Source organism: Pezoporus flaviventris, unplaced genomic scaffold, assembly GCF_033815535.1.
Source record: "Pezoporus flaviventris isolate CSIRO_AGI_PZ_B2104156 unplaced genomic scaffold, CSIRO_AGI_Pfla_v1 ptg000029l, whole genome shotgun sequence".
NCBI lineage: Eukaryota > Metazoa > Chordata > Aves > Psittaciformes > Psittacidae > Pezoporus > Pezoporus flaviventris.
In genome coordinates, this window is record NW_026892577.1 from 14,866,029 (window position 1) to 14,890,528 (window position 24,500).

General features: G+C 35.7%; 1 protein-coding gene across 2 annotated transcripts in view; it reads right to left on the reverse strand.

The window, feature by feature from the left end:
• Positions 1 to 245: 245 nt before the first annotated feature.
• KIF20B (kinesin family member 20B) overlaps positions 246 to 24,500 on the reverse strand; it is a 38,292-nt gene continuing 14,037 nt past the window's right edge. The window contains exons 17-34 of one of the 2 annotated variants that reach the window (XM_061459185.1): positions 24,093 to 24,360; positions 23,298 to 23,359; positions 23,034 to 23,153; positions 21,401 to 21,563; positions 16,412 to 17,612; positions 14,954 to 15,092; positions 13,923 to 14,045; positions 13,498 to 13,558; positions 12,545 to 12,670; positions 12,145 to 12,281; positions 10,981 to 11,136; positions 9,847 to 10,026; positions 9,116 to 9,280; positions 6,409 to 6,612; positions 4,088 to 4,165; positions 3,216 to 3,360; positions 1,527 to 1,669; positions 246 to 505 (exon numbers count right to left, since the gene is read on the reverse strand). In XM_061459185.1, coding sequence (XP_061315169.1) covers positions 428 to 505; positions 1,527 to 1,669; positions 3,216 to 3,360; positions 4,088 to 4,165; positions 6,409 to 6,612; positions 9,116 to 9,280; positions 9,847 to 10,026; positions 10,981 to 11,136; positions 12,145 to 12,281; positions 12,545 to 12,670; positions 13,498 to 13,558; positions 13,923 to 14,045; positions 14,954 to 15,092; positions 16,412 to 17,612; positions 21,401 to 21,563; positions 23,034 to 23,153; positions 23,298 to 23,359; positions 24,093 to 24,360 — 3,549 coding nt within the window. In that variant the 3' untranslated portion in view covers positions 246 to 427. The remainder of the gene's footprint in view (positions 506 to 1,526; positions 1,670 to 3,215; positions 3,361 to 4,087; positions 4,166 to 6,408; positions 6,613 to 9,115; positions 9,281 to 9,846; positions 10,027 to 10,980; positions 11,137 to 12,144; positions 12,282 to 12,544; positions 12,671 to 13,497; positions 13,559 to 13,922; positions 14,046 to 14,953; positions 15,093 to 16,411; positions 17,613 to 21,400; positions 21,564 to 23,033; positions 23,154 to 23,297; positions 23,360 to 24,092; positions 24,361 to 24,500) is intronic. The other variant, XM_061459186.1, reaches the window with a different exon arrangement.

The window sequence follows — 24,500 nt, forward strand, 5'->3', positions numbered from 1 at the left end:
CTGCACTGCATCAGCTACCAAGAAGGGGAAAAATGACTGCTACTGCTGAACCCAGGACAAAGCCATATACAAGTTTTGATGTGTAGTCAATTTTTTTTTTCAATCGTAGGTATACTGGCCACCTGAAAAAGCGACCATTTCGAACAGGCATCGTACTTCCTTCATAATGGGTAAGTTATGAACACTTCCAAAGACACCATTCCTAAAAAAACATAAACAAAAATAAAATGGACTCAGACACAAGCTTTCTTGAGCAGCAATTCAGTTTTAATGAAGTCAAAAGTTAATAACATCAGAACAATTGTATACACCTATACACACACTTCAGAGCTTAATGAAATATCAATTACTTCCTATGTACAATCAACTGAAATAATATAATGGAAATATGACCTAAACAAGGAAATACAAACATGCTGTTGCAAGATTATTTAGCTTGTTTTGATCGAAGCCGTCGCTTGATGATTAGATGATCACTTTCCTTCGCTTTTTCTTCTATAAGAATCTGAAAGATTATATTTCAAGAGTTACTCAGCATTTCTTCAGAGACAAATTACAAGCACTTCTAGACGCATGTAACCAGTAACCTGTTTCCCCCCCCCCCAGAAGTTGTTTTCAGAATGAAATTTCCTTATTATCTTTTAGCCAGAGGTCCCCACTACAGAAAATCTCTTGTTGCATCAGAATAAGCGACAAATACCAGGGACATACAAAATCACTTTATTTTTTCCTGAAAGAAATACCAAGGTCCAAAGCAAAATGTGATTTGAAACCAGCTCTCACTTCTAAACTCTAATACTCATTTCATGAAACAGGAAGTGTGTTCAGAAAACATATTTTCATCTTAATTTCCTATAGCTATCTCTGCTATCCTGGGATTTGGTCTGTCACTTTCTCTTTTAATTCCAAGCTTCTTCTTTTGCTCTGCATTTGTTGTTTTCTTCACCCTTCTGTGAAAAACATTTTTGTTTCTGCTGTATTCATTCATACAATTTACAGAAAATTCAATAGCACATCTCACTATGGGCAACCATAGTTACTGTCAAAACCATCTACGTGGATTTCAGAAGTCATAAATCAAGCTCTGGCCTAGAAGACTTGTTCTAGGCTGACTTAGGGCGACATAATTTAAGCACACACGAAGGCTATCTAAACTGTGCTTTGAAAAGCATGGATGTACCATCATCCTACAGTAACAGATATCAGCTGGGCATAAATGGAATTGGAAGTTACCTTTGGTGCTCACTTGCCCTGCAAAGTTAATTGTACTTGCAGACTTTTGTAGCTTTAGTATTTCAATTATGCTATTCCAAATCTATGGACAGGTGAGAAGACAGAGAAAGTAAAACAGCAGAAAGAAGAGGCCAAAAGCAATGGCTAGGTAGAATCAAGAAATAAGTATTTTCAAACTTCTTCTGCAACTTGATTAGACCGTCACATTTGTTCTGTCCCCCTAATAGTGCATTTTAAGTCACTATTACAGAAGTAGATCACAGTGGACAGAACAGTAACCTGTAATCACTTACCGAAGAAGCAGGAATATCTAGAGGGCAAGAAATGTCAGTTGAATACAGCTTTCTCTTAGCTCGTTTTGGCTTCGGCTCATTTTCTTTTATGCTTTCTGGTTCTGCAGAGTTAGGAGAGCTTATTGTTGCAATCAGCTTCTTTGCTAGATGAAAATATTTAATCATAAATTAATGTCTTACTGTGCTTGTAAACCTCAAAACTAATGAATAAAGCAAGCCTTATTAAAAACAATTTAAAAATTAAAGAGATATTGTCTGAAGTTTAAATATAAAAATTCAGATGTGGTATTTGACTACCACAGTTTTCTGTGGCTGGAAAAGTTTTTCCATAGCTTCAGGTGCAAAAGCTTTAATGTGCTATTTAAAGGTATCCTTTAAAATCAGTTAGGATTCAGATTTCACTGGAAAATAAATATTTTAAAAAGTTGAACAACAGGCTTAAAACTTCTTTGTGCTGACAGGAGCACAGGGTAGAGTCAATTTTCTCTATGTATTTCTGTAGTTTTACCAAGGCAGGACTAGCTCTCTAAAGAGATGACTGTATGCATATTATGAGCTAGAAAAGAAGACATCCTGAACAACAGCAAGTTACGTAAAAGACTAAAAATACAGGACATCATAATAAAGGTTACAAACTAGACCTCATCCTCATTTGTCCAAATTATGTATTTTCAGGGTGAAATTCTGAGTACCCTGAATTTGGCTTACATTGATGACAATGCTGTCCTCATGGAGACAAATCTGACAAGGCTGGAATGTTTTAAAAATCCCACTATCTTCATCTAGACTGTCTTACAGCAGGTAAAGTGTACTCTGTAGCAAGTCAAGTTTTTCAGTTGGTATAGAGATCTTAATTTTAACCACCCACACCGAATAATGACTGATCTTGTTTTAACAATTGCATCTTTTAGAATTTAACACAGGCAATTCCTTGTGCTCACTGCTAATTTCATTTTTGTTTTAAACACAGTAACTCAGAAATTATGTTTTAATACAGGAAAGAATAACATGTTCTTTAGTAGAAAGTCCCAGCAGTTAATCTTCCCAAGGCTATGCTTAAACTTAGTGAAACCCATTAATCGCTTCATAGTCAGCTTATTGAAGTCTTCCAAATACTTTCATAAGACACCAGCTTTTGGGTTCTTTAGAACTCATTTTTTCTCCCACATGTGTACATAAAGAAAAGCATTAATACAGTTTCCACAGAAACAAAGTGGTGGAGAGGTGGGGTGTGGGTAAGGAGGGATCGCTTATAGAACAAGGTAAGATTTAGAATCTGGATTCAGCGCTTTTTCTCTTTAGAGCAGCAGGACAAGTCCCTGAAAGTGCCCTTAACTGTTTTACTGTAAGCAAAACGAAAGTAACTCCAACATGTTGAGCTTAAGTTATGTCTTTTATGATGAATTTATATGCATATATTCCACACTGCATCCTTTCATTCCATCCAGTTTACCTTTCACAACCTAAACTTCATAACCATGTGGTCTTTGCAGTCAAGACAGCCTTTTCTGCTCTGCAAGATTTAATATAGCAGGCCCCAGTTCAGATTCCTTTATTTCATAAACAAAACAGCAACTTAATGAAGCAGACTTATCATTTAATAGTATATGTATTAATAGGTTACAGTAGAAAAAAGCTATTCTGCAATGCCCAGAGAATATGCAATAAGACTATTTGCTCTGTACAAACCTTTAGACTGAATAATAGTAGGAGAACTTTGGAAGAAGTCTCCAATTTTTTGTAGTGTTCCACCATTCTTCTTAGCAGAGTTTTTACTTGAAGTGGATTCTTGCTTTCTTAAGGGGTATGGTTTTCTAGGTTGTAGAGTAGACACCTGTACAAAAATACAAAAGTCAATTTGCAACTTCAGCAATGCTCATCTTAAAGTTTAATTCCATTTTATTTTACCTCAATGTTATTTTCAAGCTGACATTTTGAGCTTTCCTACTGACACCTCTGTTCACTGTACTAATGACACTACCACAACAAAAAAATATAAACAGCCTTGTTTTACACCCAGAATTAAAAAACATTGTCAAAGTTTCACAAAATACATTTAAGGGCATGAGAAATATAGAAAACAGTTCCTTAAAGAAAAAAAAAATTGGTTCAAAGTTGTAGGCAATTTCATTAGACCAGCTGTTCTAGTTATAACTAAAACAAGAGAAAACTGGTGGGGAAAATGAATCTACTACCCATCCTCTGAACCCACCCAGTTTACTACTAATGCCTAAAATAATTTTCCTGCATATAGATGAAATAAACCCTGCTTTTACTTCAAAGGCATTGCCTATAACATTATGTATATTAATAGTATGTTCAATATTCAATATGAAAGTTCATTCCCTATGAATGATTGTACAGTGCAGCTAGTACACATTATTGGTAAATACAGACTTACTCTTTTTGGTTAGTTTATTGAGTTTAGGAAGATAACATGTTTAGAATCCTATTCAAGTACATAGATAAAGATAAGATACTGCTGCATATCTCTGCTCCTTTCACAAGTCCACCTTTACAGAAAAGGCCAAACTAACTTCAAAAATAGAATAAAATCAAACCATTTTCTTGTTGCTTGTAGAAGGTGAATTAGTCATAGCAGGTCTTGCATTTTTTGCGTTCTCACTTTTCACAAAATCCTAAGAAAATAAATATGACAAATTTTACCTAGGGTTCTTCTGGAAAAAACAAGAATTTTTTATATTACAGAAGCAGTCACTGTTTAAGTGCTGAGACCAACAGTAGGGAGCCACTGGCTAACACTGGATAGAAGTAATTATTCAAATGTGAATTGAATGCGAAACACTTGTGGAAGGGAACTAGAAATACCTGTTGTCAAAACATTCAGACATTTATTATTTTCTTCCTTCTATTGTTTCCTATACTTCTGGCTTTAAGACATTTGAGAAGCAGATACACAAATTTAAGTTAACTCAATACATCTAAATGAAAATTCAGATTTACAGTGACAATTATAAAAACGTGTCAGTGACATAGACAGCTTAACATGACAGCGTTAAGCTGCCATTAAAAGATGACTTTTATCTCATTAATTGGTGCCAAGAGATTTCAGGTAACCAATAGCCATACCAACTGATAACAGCGTTAGAAGAGAAAGAGAATTTTGTTCTTTGCCTAATTATAAAGAGTCTCAGCAAAAGATGTGGGTTTTTAAAAACCAAACCCAAACCCCCAAAAATTCCAACCCCAAACTACACCACTTTTTAAAAAAAAAAAAAAAGGGAGATGAGCAATATGTGGTTGAGCACCACAGGTTTCCCCCCAGCCCTTACTTTTACGGCTGACAACATGCTTTTCTGTTTCAGACGATTTAAAAAACAAATTGTGTCTTCAGTAGACTTGTGACATGTAAAGTTGCTGAATCCCTTTATAATATATTTAGCATACCAAATTAAGAGTCATATTTGGGTGAACAGAACAGCAAGATACTTTTAAATTTAGTTTCATGTTATTGAAAAATTACTTAGCTAAATGTTCTCCCATAAGGATATGAACACAAACTACACTGAAAGGATTTAAATGAATAGGTAAAACAATCTCTAAAAACATGGAGGTCCTTTCCAACCCTAACTATTCTATGATTCTATAACTACATTAGATTAAATATCTGTAGAAAAAGTTTGGTACTTTTTCAGTGCCTTCAGAATGATGGTTATTTTTCACCTACTTTGCCAGCAAGCAGAAAAAATACTACTCTCAAAAGAAAACTGTTTCAAGCCACAAGAGACTTAAATCAGCTCTGGACATGCTTCCAGAATGAAGTGTTGAATTCCAGATGAACTAACTTACACAGTTTTTAACAGATTTAGCAAAATGAGTTTATTGAAGCCCTGTTGCACAGTAATCATGGAAGTGATTATTTATCTTAGCTATTTTATTAAGAGATTAAAAAACATATCACTTAGGAATGATTGAGCAAGAAATGCTAGAAAAGCATCAGATGCTTCACTCTTCAGCTGAGACAAGTTCACTCACTAAGACATCACTTACTACCTATCATCCACAATCTCACAGTCACCTGTCAGCTTCAGAAGTCCTTAAAAGCATAGAGATTCATAAGCCCCACAAGTATGATTAAAGTACCACCACAATGTGGTCTTATGGTTTCAAGGCCTTCTTAAGTGTCTTGGAGAAAACTGTCTTGGCACTGATAGAAGGCAGAGGGATGGAACATGCAGTTCAGGTAGGAGAAGTGAAGAAGTGAAGATTTTTACCACCTTGGACTGCTGTGAAGCCTTTGTCCCACATGTAAACACCACAGCACATTAAGAGGGCTGGAGTACATAATCTAGTACAACTGAAGAAATTAAAGAGGTATTAAGGCCTACAGAAAACAGGGAGGTTCAGGTGTTGGTACATAGTCCCTTCAAGTACAAAAAGATCAAAGAGAACACAAGCTGGAGGAAAAGTGGAAGGAAGTGGTCTTGAAACTTTGAAATGCACTGATTAAGCTCACAGACTTAACTTGTAATTGACCATTAGAGGGGTTTATAATTGACATCAATAATTGTCTAAACCAAAAGAAAAAATTCTATAGAACTGGTCCACAATCCCACATATATCACAGCTGGAGGCAGAAGCAAACGGTGCTTGTAGGGAGAGAGAAATGTAAAAGGTGAAGAGAAAGTGCAAACCAGAGACAAGGGGCCAGAGTCTGGATAAACTGAAGTCTATCACCTTATTCATCACAGGCCAGAGATTCATTCACTTGACTGGGGGGAGGACAGGATGATGTTTGAAGAAGCTTAAATATACCCTACATATATCTTTTGGGTCTCAGTGAGAATCAGGAAGATAGGATTTTAACAGAGTACTAGAGAAAAGCTGCACAACATAATATGTCAGCTGGTCTAGGTCATACCTCATCCATCTCTTCACTTTTTCTTTTCTTTCTTGGCTTGAGCATTTTAACTGTAACTGGTATGGAGCTACCCTGGTGCTTCACCTCCATCTTACTGGGTTGCAAAGGTGTGAACTGGATTTCCATCTCTGGTTTTGGGAACCGATCAGTTTTTCCATTTTCTGTAGACACTTCAGACGAGTCAAGCACAATTTCAGAATGGTCCTGCAAGCATAGGAACATTTTAAGAAAACAAACTTTAAAATAACTATGACTTAAATGATATAATACATATCCTTCTCCAGTGGATTGCAAAGCAAGCATTCCTTTTTCTAGCAGTCAGCTTTTGGAACACTTCCAATAAAAGCAAAGAAATCTACTTCAACTACAGCAGAATTCAACTCTTATTTTCTAAAACTTTTGTTAAATTTTAAAAAGTTATCACTTCCATACATGATCACAGAACTTAGTCTTGCTTGCTGAACTCAGCCTGACACTTTGTTTGCAAGTCATTTTCCTCAAGGGCAGACAACTAGTCAGTTTTCACAGCTAGCAGTAGTAGCATTGACATGATTTTACTCATGTTAACTCTGCTGCTCTTTAGGAACTGGGCAGTAATAGGAGCTTGAGAGAAAAGTATAGTCTTTTTCTAGCTTGTTTTCAGGGAGCTTTCCCTCCCCCTTCTACACTTAGAGAAGTTAATTGTGCAAGTAACAAAGTTCGACTGATTCAAGCCAAATTAAACTGATGAGGACTTCCTCACTCTGCTTAACAATCCGCCACTTTATAAGTCTCAGCAACAGGTAAGTTTTCAAGAACATATGATTCAGGTCAGATATATTCACATGATTATGTGATACAGCTTTTATTGCTACCAAGAGCAACAAAACTAGGTGATCTGATCATCAAGAAAGATTTACAGAAGAAAAAAAAAACAACCAAAAACCAAACCAAAAAAAAACCATGAAAAAACCAACCCCAAAACCTTTTAGAATTGTTTGGGCAACAGGAAACAGGACATTTTGAATCACTAAAAATCTATTCATGCTAAGAGATTATAAGAAATGTCCTGCTGGGTTTCACCAGCAGTCCATCTAGTTCAGTATTCTGCCTCTAACGGTGGGAAAGGGAGATGCTGTTATTGAGGGATAAGATGTGTGATCCTGGCCACCTTGTCATCTGTTCTCTCCATACTCACCCAGCACTCTCAATTGTTGCATTAGAGGGGTCAAAGGATATACCTTTGCCTAATCCTCAGAGTACCCATTTGTGAATATAGTTACGAATTTCAAATACAAATTTTTCTACTCCCTGTTGATAGTACCTGTTTTCAGAAGATCATTACTGGCTTCAGATAGGAATAAGTTACTTTAATTGTTAACAGCTGCCCAGTTCTTGCAGGATTTTAGGAAAGACAGTTTTGGCTTTTGCTTACCCACCGCAACCATGATTTTGTAAACCTCAGCTCCATAATTCTCCAGTAGCCTTAACCTGTCCTAATCAGAGTGCCATCTTCTTCGCCTCTTCTCAAATGGCAGGAAACATATCCCCTTGAATGCTTTAGTTTTTATTCTTTATCATCATAATGTGTATCCCAGGAATTATTTGACTTCTCCCCCCAAAACTTTACCCCATTCACTTCAACATCAACAGAAGTTTCTCACATGATAATCCTCCTAGACAGCTCCACTTACCCATAGGAACAAGTATTGTCTCTACTTCCTTGAGGTAAATATGTCAGCACCAAGTGTTCACAACAATTCTTCAATAACTACTTTAATAGCAAAAAAAAAAAAAAATTATGGTGCTCTCTTACCTGTTATTACAAAGCTGTGTAAAGCAGTAGCCCTTCTGAGAGCTACTCTGTCCTCCCTCATTCATCACAAGCTTTATCTATATGGCACTAGCTGAACTGATGAACTAGCAAGAATCTAGCCAGACAGTCTTATTTGGCAGTAGACAGGAAAGAGATGAAGAGATGAGTTTTGTCATTCATTCCAGTTCTGTAGCAAGAGGAGAAATGCATGTTCTAGCAGCCAGAGGAGGGATTGCTAGGAAATCCACTTTCAGCCTTGTTCACTATTAATTAGTAATAGAGCCACACAGAATTAATTCAGTTTAGCAGGAGAACTATATCATTAAATACTGTTCAAGTTAACATGCAAGGGTTCAGTCAGAATTGGAAGTCTCAGTATAGCTGCAAGCCTTTCAATTTTTCCTTCCAGAAATAAACAAAGTTGATATTTTCTTTGCATAAACATCAAATATTGTTTTGGTTTTGTGTGGGATGCAAGATACTGTTTTATTCTTCTTTATTCTTCTGAACCTCCATATAGGTTGGAAGCTCCTATTACAGAAACATCTCTATTACCACAGTAGAGGCAATATCACAAAAGTTTTGAGCCGAAATTCCCTGAGCATAATCAAACTAAAATGGCACTACAATGTCTTCAAATCTCTAGAACCTGGATTAGTTAACTACTTTTCCCCTCAGGTATGTAAGTTCTACAACATATCGAGAGATGGTATTCTATTAATGTAAGTACCCTATTTCTGATAGCAAAAGTGTGAGATGGAAAGAATGAACAAGAACTCAGAACTGAAGACAAAGTATGAAGAACTATGAGCAATAAGTTTTGTCAGATTCCCAATGTGCTGAAATATAGAGAAAACAACAAAAGTTATTAAAAACTTATAATTAGTACATACTTTCCATAACAAACCATACCTCTTTGTTTACAGACTGATCTATTTCATCTTGTCCTTCTTCAGGTATAGGTACTTTTGCCATAGACGGAAGACTTCCATGGTTAACGTGCTGTTTCAGTTCCTTTATAAAGTCATCTTTCTCAGCCAGCTGTTTCCTTAGTTCTTCTATATCAGTTTCCTCATCCTAAAAAACATAGCAAAAAATGCCACAAATTGCAGGATTGGCAAAAGAAAATATACACACAAGCATCATTACTTGGAAGCATCAGGTTTAGAACTGCAAGCTAAACCAGTCAGCTATCCAACAAAAAGCCAACAATTTCATGTATGAGTGGTCACTATTTAAAGTGAAGGGAAGTCATGTAACACCCAGGGAAGATGTAATGTAAATTTTTTTTACTCTACTTATGTGGAGTTATAAATAGGTCACCTCCCATTTGCTCATTAAGCCCCTGGGGCTGCGAAAAAAGCAGCAGCTATGATAACTGTTTAAGATCTCCAGTCCAACTTTGCAATCAAAGGATCAAAGAGACTTTAAATATACCACTAAATGTTTTGAAACTTTGGTTACTGTTATAAATTCAGTTTCAAACATAAAGCTTCTATTTTTAATGAGCTGCTAATGGCTTCAATATGACAGTAAGAAGAAAAAATAGAGCCAAAACACAGAAAGTATTGTGTTTTGTAGAATTAATGAATAACAAAGTAAAAAAGAAAAAATAAATCCCACAAGAACAAGAGAGAGAGAACCTTTCTCAAATCCTTTAGTGCAGCCTGTTTCAGTTCCGCTATTTCTTTATCTTTTTGTGTGGTGTTAGAAACCAAAGTCTTGAGCTGCATTTCCAAAGCTTCTACTAATTTATCTCTTTCTTCACGCCACTTTTGAAGATTGTTGTCCTTTTCTATCAGCTGTGCAGCAGCAAGTCTTTCCTAAACAGGGAAAAAAAAATAAAAGATCAGAATTGAATGCCAGTTCTACACACTATCTGAACTGCTCTGATAGTTTGGTTTCACATAGTATTACTATTTTATGGCCCAAGTAAACTTGAAAGCCTCTATTGATCTTACAAAGCTCACATAGAACTTTTTTTACAAAAAATATACAAAAGCAAACTACACTTCAATTAGAAAATATGCATCTATATTTATACTCTTTGTTACTAATAAAATCAGAGCGAGCAAGTCTCAGGCAAGCAAAGTCACAGATAATGTTAAAGTAATCTTAAGCTCCTAATACCCTCCTGTACTGATTGCAGGTCCAGAAAGTCATTGCCAACTATATCTGGATGCAAATACAGTTTTAGATTGGACAGATTCATTTAATAATCTTATATACTCAAGAAATACAACCATGATGCAGTCTGGTGAACAGGTAAGGTATTTACCTTGCTATTAATTCTCAGTTGAAACTGATACAGGAAAAAAAAAACACTAGCATTTTAATCAAGTATTTTTATTCTAAATCTCAAAAGAAGATTTTTTGTTAACTTCTGCTTTTAGGAAAAAAAGCCAAACAAACAATCCTATTTTTCAAAGTATGTTTTCTTAGCTTCAATTAAGCAGCAATTCATGTAAGTGTAGGTTACCGATTAGTGTTTTACACACAAAATAATGTTTGAAGAATTCAGTGAGGTGGTGATAGGATAGAAAGGAACAGGCACGGTAACTTCTATTACATATTAAGCTCTTTCATTTTGTGACCCTCCTATTCTTCCCTTTTCTTAACAAGATGGTCTCATCTAGGTTTCACCATGTGATAAAGTGAGGGGATTTTGACAAAGGTCAGCTACCCTCAAGCATCCACACTGTTAACACTTCACATGAGATTTGCTCTGTACTAAAGACACTAGAAGATTCAATATACTAAGACCTCCAGTCACTTACAATTTCTGCTTGTTTCTTTATGTGGTGCTCTCTTTCCTCCTCAAATTTTCTCATTTCCCTGTTGTGAAGGATCTCAGCTTCTTTTACTTGATGTACGAGTGCCATTTTTTCCTCCAGCCACTTCTTTCTATCATTTTGATACTTTGCCTCATTTTCCTATTTTAATTAAACCAGAAATAAAACCATAGGTAGAGCTTAAGAAATAAAAATCTCAAAATCCGGATTACCATTAAACGGATTTCTTTCAAAAAGATAAAAATCCTAACACAGTTTTACTCTAGCATATTCCCAAGTGCAAGTATTACACTCTCATATGTTCCTCAGTATTAAAAAAAAAAATGAACGATTTTCAGCAAGTTTTATTCAGACTGACGCATCTTCATGGAACCTTTTTTTTTCCTCATCTAAAAATGTGCTGAGTGAGCACACTATAAAAGTTACACCAAAAGTAAACAGACTCTTCTAACTTACAAATTCCCAATCTTTTACACTGCCTTGCAGGACATGTTAGAAAACTTACTTCTACTTCAAGACTGAAAGGCAAAGAGTACAGTACGGTTTGAATAGTAGGCAGAGATAGGGCATACCAAAGAATGTTGCTTCAATCCACAGCAACTTTGCCTCCTTTCCTATCACAATCAAAGCTCTTGTCAGACATCCATCCACATAAAACAGAAGGCACTCAAATAGCCGCTTGTGGGGAGAGAAGGAAAATCTCTCTAATCCAGTGAGAATTAAGTTTAAATTCTCAGCCTAACAAGAAGGGGTTACAGGTCATACAGCAAGTGCAAGATCTTGAAAGAGTTTGATTTAGTTGCAAAAGCAACTGACAGAAATGAGGTTTGGAATAGCTATCATAAGTTAGATTAGCTAAGACAACTGTAAGAAGCCTAGCTATGAAAAGACATCTATGGTAGCATAACATAAGGACGAGTGCAGTTCCTTACAGGGCATCAGTGATGCTGTATGTTACAAAGATATTGCATCCAGACTTTGCTGTACTGGTGCGCAACAGTTTATAGAGGAGGTTTCCTTTACTAGTGTAACAGCTTGCCATATGATGCCCTAGCTCTTGAAGACAGTGACACAGAAAAAAAAAAAGTAGATTTCTAAATGAAAGTTACGGCTTTAAAACTAAGTATGAATGACGTCACCATATTTTACCTTCAGTTCTTTTTGCAGCTTCATTATTTCCTCATTTTCACTTATGTTTTTCTCCTCATTTTTGCTCATCTTTTGCTGCCAGTCACTATCGCTCTGGTTATTCAGCTCTCCAAATTTCTGCTTCCATACTTCCAGTTCTAGTCAGTACACAAAATGAGGTTATATAATATAGAGTTTAAATGCATATTTGAGCACATTCACATCCTTATTCTAAAGTTGCTTGAATTTATCAGCTGTGACTGCAAAGGGACAAAAGAGCCTTTAACTGTTAGAAGTTTGTTATGTACTACATAAAATTAATGCCTAAATAGCAGTCAACAAATAAAATCATAAATTTAAAGTATCTAATCACAATAGATCCAATATAATTTTGCCTCCCTGCTCCCTTTCCATAGATTACCCCAGACTAATCTGTTGTTCTCTTCTAGTTTGGCTTCAATCACTTCTTCTTGTTCAATCTGCGTCTGTTCTTGTTCTTCTAATGTCATCCGCATATTTTCAATTATTTTTTCCTTTGCACACAGATCTGAAGATTTGAAAAATATTTACAATGAGCCCTATCATGTTTTAACTTAGTTCAGGTCAGCTGTCCTGGATGTGCTCCCTCCCAGCTTCTTGCGCTCCTCATCACTAACTGAGCATGAGAAACCACTACTTAACACACCAATGTTTTAATTGTTGCTTTCAACATTAATCTTATACTAAAGCCAAAACACAGCACTGTAGCAGCTACTAGGAAGACAATTTTATCCCAGCAGAAAACCAGGACAGGCCCTCTCCTTGTTCCCACCATTCTCTCCCAAAGGGCCTTTATTAGAAGTCATTTCCCCATTTCCCAAGATCAAAAGCTCTATTAGAAACAGTGCAACTCTATTGAACTATCTGCATCCAAAATTCTTAAGTGACTCTCATGAGCTTGATTTAGGCAAGCATTTCAGTTTAACATCAGACTGTGGCTTGTATTATATGGGAAACTAATAATTATTCAACTGCTAGATGTTTGTCAAGCCTGCAGAAACTGTTACTGTGCTAGTTAGTGTTTCAGTGTTCCAATTTGTTAAAATGACTAATAAATACCAACATTTAATAACCTGACACTGATATCAGCAAATTCACACTTACTCTGAGCGCATATTTCTTAATGAGACTGACTGCTTTCAAATGTGCCTGCAAATAATGCCTTAATAAAATTTAGTTCTTGACTGTATAATTTTAATGCCCTGTTTGAAGTTCCTAGTTTTTTTTTAAATATAAATATACAAAACTGTCCCAAGTTCATTAACAATATGACAACTCATTATGTTGTCATTCCACACCAAAGGGGGGGAAGTAATAAAACTGTCTTTTTCTGACCTTTACATGTTTTCTCATACTCTTTGGAGATTTCTTCCAGTTTCTCATTATTCAACTGCTCCTAAAGCATTTAAGAAAAACAGTCCAGCATAAATTTTTTATGTGGTGTTAAGGACCATTCAAGTTGACTAAAACCCAAAAAGGTTTAGAGGAAAACATTAGTGACACATAGACGTGTTAGTAGTAATCAGAATATCTGCAAGTATTAAGTGTGTATTAATTAGGCAGATTGTTTAAAAACAATTTGACAGTGGCATGCAGTGAGAAATTCTTTAAACATCTCTTATCCACCTATTAATTTCAAACTGTCTACTCTTATCTTTACTCCAGTTTCTGTAAGCTTTTTCCTCCTGCTTGCCTCATTTAAGGATTCATCAAAAAAAATATTAAGAGCAGTAAAAAAAAAAAAAAATCAAAAAACCAACCTTTTTAAGTTGCAGAATTGTGCGCTGTTTGATCCCTAATTCTTCACTAAGCTGGTTTTTAATTTTCTGAAGTTCATTAACCTTGTTCCTCAGTGATTTCTCCTCAGATCGCATTGTACCCACCTGTAACAACGCACAAAGACATCAAGGAAAGCTAGCATTTTGTATAAGCCTCTTACAACCTTTGTAAGTTACCTAAATAACTAATTATTTTAATTAAGAGTTAAATATCTGCAAACAGCTAAATTTCAGGGGCAGAGGGTTAAAACAACAAAAAAAAAAAACAAACACAAAAGAAAAAAAAACTACCAGGAAATAACCTAATCAAGCTACAAATTCAATTCCTTGCTATTTCTCAAACAGGGGATTATACACTGAAAATTTAGTAGGTATAGGTCCTCAAATTATAGGCTGCTGGGGAAGACATTAATACTTCAAGTCTTAATTTTCAAGCCAAACTCTTGCAACACTCTTTTGGATTTTAAGTTCTTGTAACATCTCATGAGGTCCTAGTGCTTGATAAGCAAATACTAACAATTAACATTAAAGCGATTCCATGCTTTCATTTCTTCTCCACACCTTAATAGGAAACGTAACTCAAATTTTTAAAAGTTGATTTTTCTGAAAAACCCATCTCCTCCTTCCAGATATCAGTGTTTTCCCCCTGAAACATCAGCCTTTGAAGTCAGAGCAAATAACATAAGACTACTGTTGTCATAAAGATTATGTTTATAATTTACTTCTCCATAACCAGATTAGCCATAGTTTTTACAAACCTTTTTCAAATACATTAACAAAATTTACATCCCCCCTTCAGTATCTGTATTAATCTGTGTTTTGACGTCTGGTATTATCTTTAGCTTACAACTTTAATGGTAATTTAATTTAAGATTCACTATTATGCTAAACGCATCACTTGAAACAGCTTTATTATTAATCACGTAACATTCATAGCTTGAAATTTGTGAAAACAGGTTTTAATAACAGAACCACAAACAAACTTGAAGAAACATTTGGCCTATATTACCAACCTCTTCTTGTACTTGCTGAATTTGTTTCTTGGCATCAGAAAATTTCTCTTTCAAATCTATATATTCATCCTCTTTCCTCTGCAAGTCTTCTTTCAAACTCCGTACAAGGGCAGAACTCTCAGAAAGATCTTTACGTAGCCTTGTGTTCAAAATTAAGAAATGTAAATGACATTAGTATTACATATCTCAGAGAAACAGCTTTTCCACATTAACTCAGGCTCTATGCTGGTTTTATTCATTAAAAAAAATCTTAGATTTATCAGATTGATGCCAAGCCTTACAATTTTACTTTTGAATTTCAGCCTATTATATGACCCTGAAGTAATAAACTGATCAGATTCACTTCCGAGCACTGCAATTTATTTTTAAGCAGACCAGAGCAACCATTTTTATCATTAGGTGTCCTTACAAAGTAAGAAAAGGAACAAGATTAATATCAAGTAAGTTTAAACTTGATACCTTGATACCAGACCTTATAAGGATCAAAATATGTAAAAAGAAGAATGTGGAAAAAGTAATAATATTGCAACAAGTAATGCTATTACAAGGGCTACAAAATAATTTAGAAGTTTGAGTTAATTTTTAAATTATCATATTTATTTTAAAAAGTTTACAGTAAGACACCTTGGATTTTTACTTTAAAACTAACAGAAGTTTTTTTAGATTCTATAACTGAAGATACAAAACAAGGCCACACAACAGGAGAAACACCTTTCAAGGTGGGGGATCCCCAGACCTTCATGTTAAGTTGTGCATCAGAGTATATGCAGGTACCTACAAATATGGCACAAAAGAAACCCTAGTAAGAAGAAGGGCTACACAATATCTTGAAGCCATTTTTGTCTTGCAATTGCCTTAGCATATAGCAAATATAGTCTGTCAGATACATTTAATCTCTTATTTCTTAAAGATTTAAAAAGTAGAAGGGGCTGGGGAAAGTTCTATCCTTCTAAACCTGTTATTCCTTCAAGTTCTTATAGTAGGCTCTGTTCACCTAGAATAGCTATAAACAAAACCAGCTGTTTCCCTAAGCTCTTCTCTTGTTTTTAACTTTCTTCTTTTCCTTTTTAACATTCAGTCCTTTCCAAAAGAAAACATTACCTGCTTTTAGACAAGTTACAGGATATAACATTAAACTATGTTATTTCCTCCAGAAAGCGTATGCAATATAACAATATTAGAGATCCCCAAAGAATTCTTTATTTTCTTGCATGCTCTTGTTTCCCCCTACAGTAGTTCCACACTATTTAGATGTGTATTTATGAAGAATATACAAACAGGTGAGGAAAACATAGGCAGCAGAATATGCAACTGTAAAATAGTGTATTAAAATTTCTTAATTAGTTTGGTTAAAAAAGTTGATACACATGCAAGTGTTATGTCAAAATAAATTGATGTTCACAGAAAGTAGCTTTGAGTCTATTCTCAAAGGTCTAGAAGTTCTCAGTATTTACTTACAATTCTATAGATTGTATTTGCTCATCCTCATTTTTCTCTTTCACCTGAAGACAGCATTTCATATTCTCCAAACTGCTCATCAACTGCACAATTTCCTCCTTCAGATTTACTTCTTTATCATTTAGCTCTTTAATGGTTAGGTCTGAATTAGCACATTTCTCTTGCAGAGCTACTGTATTAGTTTCTAGATTTAAAATAATAGATTCTTTTTCTTTGAGTACTTCTTCTAACTTTTCTATGCTGTCATCTTTAGCTTTAAAAGCCTCCAATAGGCATTCAAGCTCTCTTATTTTTTCCTTGTAGGTGGTAACTTCCTCCTCGAACTCAGCAATTACTCTGCGATCTTCTGCAGCCTGTTTTTCAAAATCCTGTGTTTTCTTCTGAATTTGCTCTTCTAACTGACTCATAAGTTCTTTTTCCTTTAAGGACTGATGATCTTGATTTGCAATTTCATTTAATTTTATTTTTAGTTGATTATTACAATTCTCAGAGTCATCAAGTCCTTTCTTTAAGTCTTCAACTTGTTGAAGTAGTTCTTGAATCCGCTGACTTTTTTCTGAAGAAACCCTTATAATATTTTTGCATTCTTCCCAGATGCTTTCAACACTGCTGTGAAAGAAGCCCTCCCATTTCTGATCTTCCGTAGCAGTAGTTTGGGACTGCATGTATACAGAACTTACTTGAGCTCTCTCTAGTTCGCCTTTTTGAAAGTCTAATGAAGCTTTTAGATTAACAAAATCAATATCCATAGCATAAGACTCAGCTAGTGAGTGACATTCATACAACTCATCTACTTTAGACAGCACTGCTTTAATTTGTGACAATTTATCAATTAACATTTGTTTTGCACTTTCTACTTCATTATTCAGCTCAATAATCTTTCCTTCTTGTTCCTTATTTATAGTTTTCTGTTTGTCCAATTGAGAAGCAATCTTCTGATAATCAGCTTGACACTGCTTAAGTTCTTCACTTAAGCAAAAAGCCCTTTCTTCAGAAGCAGAAAGCTTGAGATGCAAGTTGGTTATCTGCTCGCTAAACTCTTTTTTATTCTTTTCTTCAAGTGCAGCTAGCTGACCTTCCAAGGTTTCAGTTCTTTCCCTCAGCGCTAATATTTCTGGAAGGTTCTCATAAGCATTTGCTTTCAAATATTCAGCTCCTTTTTGCTCTAGAGGGTCATATTCCCAACTCTCCTTTGTATCTCCTAAGCAAGAAAAACAACATAAAGGTCAGGCTGGTTAAAACAGATAGTACAAGTCACTAAGCAACACCATATGGCAATTACTATAGAGAAAGCAGTCACCATCTGAAAGCCACACCCTTATAGAATGGTTAAGGTTGGAAAGGACCTTAAGATCATCTAGTTCCAACCTACCCTGCCATGGGCAGGGACACCTCACCCTAGACCCTATCACCCAAGACTGTCCAACCTGGCTTTGAACATTGCCAGGGATAGAGCATCTGCCCATATCATTGGACATATTTTTGTCTTGAAGTAGTTAAAGCCCTCTGATTAATTTAAAATGCAGTAGGTGCCTGTTAGGCTTCTAAAAAGTTTGCAGCATGAGAAATCTTAACACTTTTCCATGGCTCTATTCCAGCCTCCTACTCTGTACCACTAGTAGAAAGGCCTTTCTAGTTTGACTAATACGTAGCGATACCTGTGAGCTACATACCATTCACAGTCATATCTAGTTTCCACCTTCGCCAGTTCAACAGTCTTTAATACAACTAGCAACCACTCATACCATGTTTAGAAAAGCTATGTCATATACATTTCTGAGAAGTTTCATTCATACTTGCTATCCCCTTAACTTTAAAAGTTAAGCTAAATATCCAGCATGAGTTTTTTTTGCTTAGTGTTGGGACCTTCCTTTCTTTTCAATTGGTTTCTAAACGACATATAAGGATAACTATTTACACATGCACTTAATATGTTGCACGTAAAGTTCTCCCAGAAAGATGGGAGAAATGTTCCACCCCAACCACAAGTTTTCATAAATATTAGCTTAAGCCAGTTTTTTTTTCCCCTTAAGTAATGAGCAATTCTAACTAAACTAACACACATTTCACCACCTTCAAAATTGACTCCAGCCATGCTTCACAGAAGCATTTTAGAATCCAGCAGTGTCCATTTAGTAGCATGCATTCTATGTTTTAGTATTAAAATCAAGCCTGACAGAGGGTTCTTGCAAGTAACTGCAGCAAGGTGGAATTTGGCTGTCATCTTACTTTGGAAGGATTAAGTAAATAGGCACCGCACAGAAGCATCCTCCAAACAGATCCAACAAGTTTTATAGAGTTAGTAACAATAAATCATACTGAAACATTAGCAACAGTGTTCTCCATCTCAAATGAGGTTCTGATTTCAGTTTGTTGGGTTTTTTTTTAATTATTTTTAGAGTGATCAAATTCCACAGGACATTTTTCCTTCCTGCTTTTCTGTACTTTTCTGTTCTAGGTAGACATATATCAAGTGCTCCTGCTAGGTCAGACACAACAGCAGCTTTACTTTGGCTTGTAAAGCCATGCTTTTGAATTTTACAAGATGAAAAATTCCAGGTAGGGATATAATTTCCTCCCTATCCAAATGCTACATATTTTCACATTGGACATGAGTTTTACACAGTTCACACTAAAAGGGAAAGGTGCCAAGGTACCTTAAGATACATTTTTGTGATGTAAGGTGGCAAGATGAAAAAAGTGGCAGATCATAGCCCAACACTTACAGTGAGTAGGGTATGATCATTCACAATAAGATTTAGAAATTATTTAGATGCATGGTACTGACAATCACAACCAAGCAGCAAAGTAAAATACTAGTGCAAGAAAACACAATATTCAGTCCAGAAGGTTTTTATGTAGGAAGTACTTAAAAAGAAAAAGCCCCACCCCAAAATATGGAAGGTAAGTTTTAAAGATGAATACAAAACCAGAAAGTTCAAGACAAGATAAAACTTATCTACTCCCAAAGTAAACTTCAGTCTTAGGCCATTAGTATATCTAAATACTATGAGAAAATGATCACAGTGTAGCTGCACAAATTGTTCTATTGCACATTTAACAAGAATGGTTAAATGTAAGCATATATTAATAAATGTCATAATTTTGGAGCTTCAAACAACTCAGTTTTAAAAATCAGATGCCTTCTATTCTCAACACCCACAAAAGAAACATGTTTAACATGTCTGAATAGCCTGTTCTTTAAACAGAAAAATCTCAGTGCTTATATTAATTAGCACTGATAGTCAATTTTTTGTTTGAGTACTATCCCTTTTCTATTTTTGTTTGTTTAGATGAGCTTCAGTCATGAGATAACAAACCTACTACTATCTAGTATATCAATAAGTCTAAATGAGCTTCATTTCCCACCCTTATATAGACAGCACCACCAAATGGCCATGCTATGATCTAATATTCATCCTAATCAAAGATAGCAGAGCTGAATTAGACATGCATCTGGTACAGAGACAGAAATTTTCTGTAAGTGTGACGTTTATACACCTTCAAATAAGAGACTTCAAATGACAAATGCCCTACTGCATCACACACTATAAGTTGACGTAGCCTAATATTTTACCACCTTTTTCTACTGTTGTTAGGTCCAGCCACTTCCTACAGACCTTCCCTAATACAGAACAATTGGGAGGGTTGAAAGAATATGGGACAGTATAACTCTGCTTAACCATTTCAGTATCTGTGTGTGGACCTATTGGCTGTTAGCTTGTCTAATCATTCCTGGAATCTGAGAATCACCTGCCTCTCCTACCTTCTAGTGCCGGAAATACTAGAAGTTCATTACCCACTGCATGAAGTGCTTTTTTCCATAAACTTAAACCGATCTTCTACTCGATCTAATGTTCCCTTGTTCTTTCACTGCAGGGTGTGATACATGACAGTCCAGCATTTGGTTTACTCACTATCTCTATCCACAGTTTTCTGTGAGCATGTGAATTTAACAAGTCTCCTTTTAACATGTTTTATCTCCTCTTTATGGACATGTTTTTTGCTTCCTATTTTTTTAAATCTTATTTCTACTTTTCGAACCTATCCTCGCCTGGAACATTTTCTTGCTTGCATCTGTTCTCCAGGAGGAAGGCAAGAAAGTAAGGGACACAAAGGAAAGACACTTCATTCTGCTTTTCTATGTACTTTTCTGTAATTCTGAGAAACTGAAGGCCACCCCTGTCATCAAGTCACTTAGATGCAGGCAGATCTTACATATACCATTTGTACAATATCTGTCCCATAGCTCAACTCTCACTGATTAATAGATCTTAATGAAATAGATAATTTAAGTGCAGTGTCCTTTTAAGTTTCACGCTTACACTTGAAGGTCTTCCACTGTAGTTAGTTTATTCGCCTCATTCTAAGAGAACTAGTAAGCTCACAGATGAAGGAAGGAAAGTGAAAAGATTTAAGTGCAGACATGAGCTGCACACAATATGCTATCTGTGGACTTGAAATAATTTTACTTCCATTTAAACGGAAAGTTTCTCTACTTTGCCAGCACTGTCACGGTGACGAAAGCTGGTGTGTTCACAGCATGCATTTAGAATGAAACAAAGTTTAACAGCACATGCTGTATGACTGAAAACAGTCACTGACCCCTTTGATGATTGCTTAGAATATTTTAAAGCAACTTGAGTGGGAGTTGCTACTTTCCCAGAAGTCCATCAACAGCAAGTTCTGTACAAAACCAGCTGTTAAGAAATTTCTTAAGGACTACAGCTGAGTGTGCAAGTCCATAAAAAGATGAAAAAAAAAGTCTAAAAACTAACGTTTATTTTAAACATTCAGGAGTGCACAGTATAGGATCTGCTGCACGACATGAAATTTACACAAGTTACTTCCATTTACAGTTTAAGACAGTAGATTTTCTCTTCATAACGCAATGTTTATGCTTCACAACTTTTAGTTTCTGTTCTGGGCTACTAATCAAGTTTTTTTGGGAGGCCCCCCCCCCCCCTTGAGTGATGGTAGAAATTTTACCTTTCTTTGTAGGTGGCTCTTCTTCCACAGTAGGCCTATTTTCAAAGCAGCGTTTTCTTCCCACTCCCAATACAGTATCTTCACAATCCTTGAACTGACTGCTTTCAATCACCTGGTTAGAGCTCTTTTCTGCCATTCTTTTAAGGCTAGTTACAGTGTTGTCCTGTGTTAAAATAAAATCAATTACTTTTAAGTTTTACAAAGTGAGCACTTAAAAAGCTTATTAATCTTCTATAACCAAGTATTTTTACAAAATTATCTAATATGTTTAGGGGTTGTGAGAGGAACAAATCAGTTATAGATCAGTTACTTAAATCAAAAGCAGGTGCGCTTTCAGATGCAGTGCAAAGCATTGTGCTTGTCTGAAGTACAGAAGCATAGCAAGAGACTAGGAGATTACAAAATACAAGACTTGCATGTAAGAGGAGTTTGCTTCCCATCTAAAGCAGTGTCCAGTGTCATTTGTACGAATGGCAAATAGTCAGCTCTGTAAATTCATCACTTCCTTGTCATACTTGGTAGTTGGAAATAACTTAAAAGCCCGGTTAGACTGCATGTTTGATTAAGAAAGAAGTTTTACTTTCAAGATGACAGAAGTAACAAGACATGCTGGTTGCCAAGGACCAATTACTTGTCTTAAAGTACTTCCAAGAAAAAAAAAAAAAAGGAAATTTATTCAGATATGAGGTTTGTGGTCGTTTTAAGTTTCGTACCACACACTCTCCAGAAACACTGGACAGATTAGAGTCATCAAAACTCTTACACTCAGAACATCCAGTTTTGAAAAGCTAGGTTGCTGTGGGGCAGTAAAGGGAGCAGAAGATTAAGTATATCAAAGTCTTAAGTTTATAGTAGAAGAGAGAAATAGGTCAGAGCCCTGGCTAAGTTTAATTTGAAGGGTTCTCAGAACTACTTCAGGTTACTGGACATTATGCTCAAAAAAACAACCAACCTTAAATGCAGATTTCTTTTTTTTTTTTCTTAAACCAGTATACATTTAGCCAAGCTAGTCTTTTGATATTCAGCAGGTGGTAGTAGACTAGCCAGTTGCAAGCTTTATTAATCACATCATAAACAGAGATACCCTGGCCAACCACTCCCAGTTAAAACTTTGTTCAATATATTCATATGTCCGCCCTTTAAAAGGGTGTGTGCATGGTGGTGATGGTGGTAGAAACACACTTGATTTTTCTTACTCATTTATGCAATCACTACCCTTCCCACATTAACTTTTTGACTTAAATAACATTTTACTTTTTACTGCAAAAAAACCTCCTTTTCTTCCTCTTCCATTCAGGCAAAAGTAAGAACAGTGATATAACCCCTCTATTCCTACTGTTTAAGTCCTCCCACTTTGAGTTGTTTCCCCACCCCCGCCCCCTTTTCTTTAGAGTGCCTTTTCAAAGTCTCATCTCCTGTTGCCCAATAACTCCAGATCACTGCTTCTGAAAGTTCCATTTCTCCACACCCCCCACACATTTCACTGTAACTTTACTTTCAATGCCAACTCGCCTGCTACCATTCAAGCAAGTAGCAATTCCTTACAGAAAAATTCAATTTTCTGAAATAGTTAAGCCAATATTAAGATAGATTTAGATCTTTGTATAAGGAAAATTGAGAAGCCAAGACTTACATAGTCTTTTATGGTTTCTTCTAAAAGGGATATCAAATCTTGTAGTCTCGTAATAATATCATCTTTTTGCTCCACAATGTCCATTAGTTCTTGAATCCTTTTATTCTGTGTATTCATTTTCTTGGAAATAAAAGAACAGTAATTCAGTCAGTGTTAAATCATTCAATTACTTGGAAGCAATATCAGTCATAAAGGAATTTTAAGCTACTGGAATACTGTATTAAAACACATAATTTTGCACAACTTTTTCCTTGAGAAAGTTACCTCAGCTGCTTCTTTAAGCTGCTCAGATGACTCAGCTAATTTTATCATCTGTGTTTCAACATCTGTAACAAGAAAAGACTGTGTCAAATAAGCAGCCAATATGTAGTTTACTTATTGGTCTATTTTTTCCAGGTCTTCTGGTAACTCAGTAGCTTTTGAATAGATTGATTTATTTCCATGTTGACATCTACACATAAGACATTTCAGAAGTTGCTTAGTTTTTTTTTTTTTAAAACAGAATTGAGCCTTGCAACCCATATAAAATATAGATCATGCCAAGAGACGTCTGTTGAAATTGTATTATAAGGTATTGTTACTTTTTCCTCTATGAACGTTCCACAGGGTACCTGAAAACACGGCATCAGCAAAATGTAAAGCGCTGGGACTACAATATCACGAAATCAAGAATCAATTTTATGTTTTACCCCAGGATTCAGAAGCCTGCAATTGATAAAATTAAGTAGTCTTAGAAATGGAATAACCAAGACTTGTGAAATTGTTCAACTTGAACATACATAAAACAATTGGTTACCACCTTGATACATATGATTTGGTTCCAAAATCCTGCTTAACTGGATCATTTGTTCTACTTAAAATCATAGAATAGTTTGGGTTGGAAAGGACCTACGATCATCTAGCTCCAACCCCCCTGCCATGGGCAGGGACACCTCACACTAAACCGTGTCACCCAAGGCTTCATCCAACCTGGCCTTGAGCACCACCAGGGATGGAGTACAGTCAGTAGTCAGTCCTTTCTTGGTTTTGCCTTTCACATCACAGTTACACCCAGCTCACCCTTGCTTTTCTTTGCCAGCTCTCTTTCAGCTTTGATTAGTTCCTTGGTTTTCATTGTCAGCTCTTCTTTGGTCTTAGTTAGCTCAGTGGTAGTTTTTCCCAGTTCTTTTTCAAGCCAAGCTGTAGCTTCCCGTGGGTCCTCTAGATTCCCAATGTACTTGTGTGCTTCTTCTGCTTGCTTTTTGATATCTGCAATATCATCCTGCAGGGAAGCAATAACGCCCTCAAGATCAGTGTAGGTACCAGGCCCAATGCTACGTTTTTCATCCTGAAAGATAATTTATACCCATTTAGAAATGGCAAATAATTACCCAATAGTCATTATTTCTACGGAAAAATTGGAAGACCATTATGAATTCAAACATATAAGTACAGCTAATTCTTGCTTCAAAACCATCTTGGGGTTTC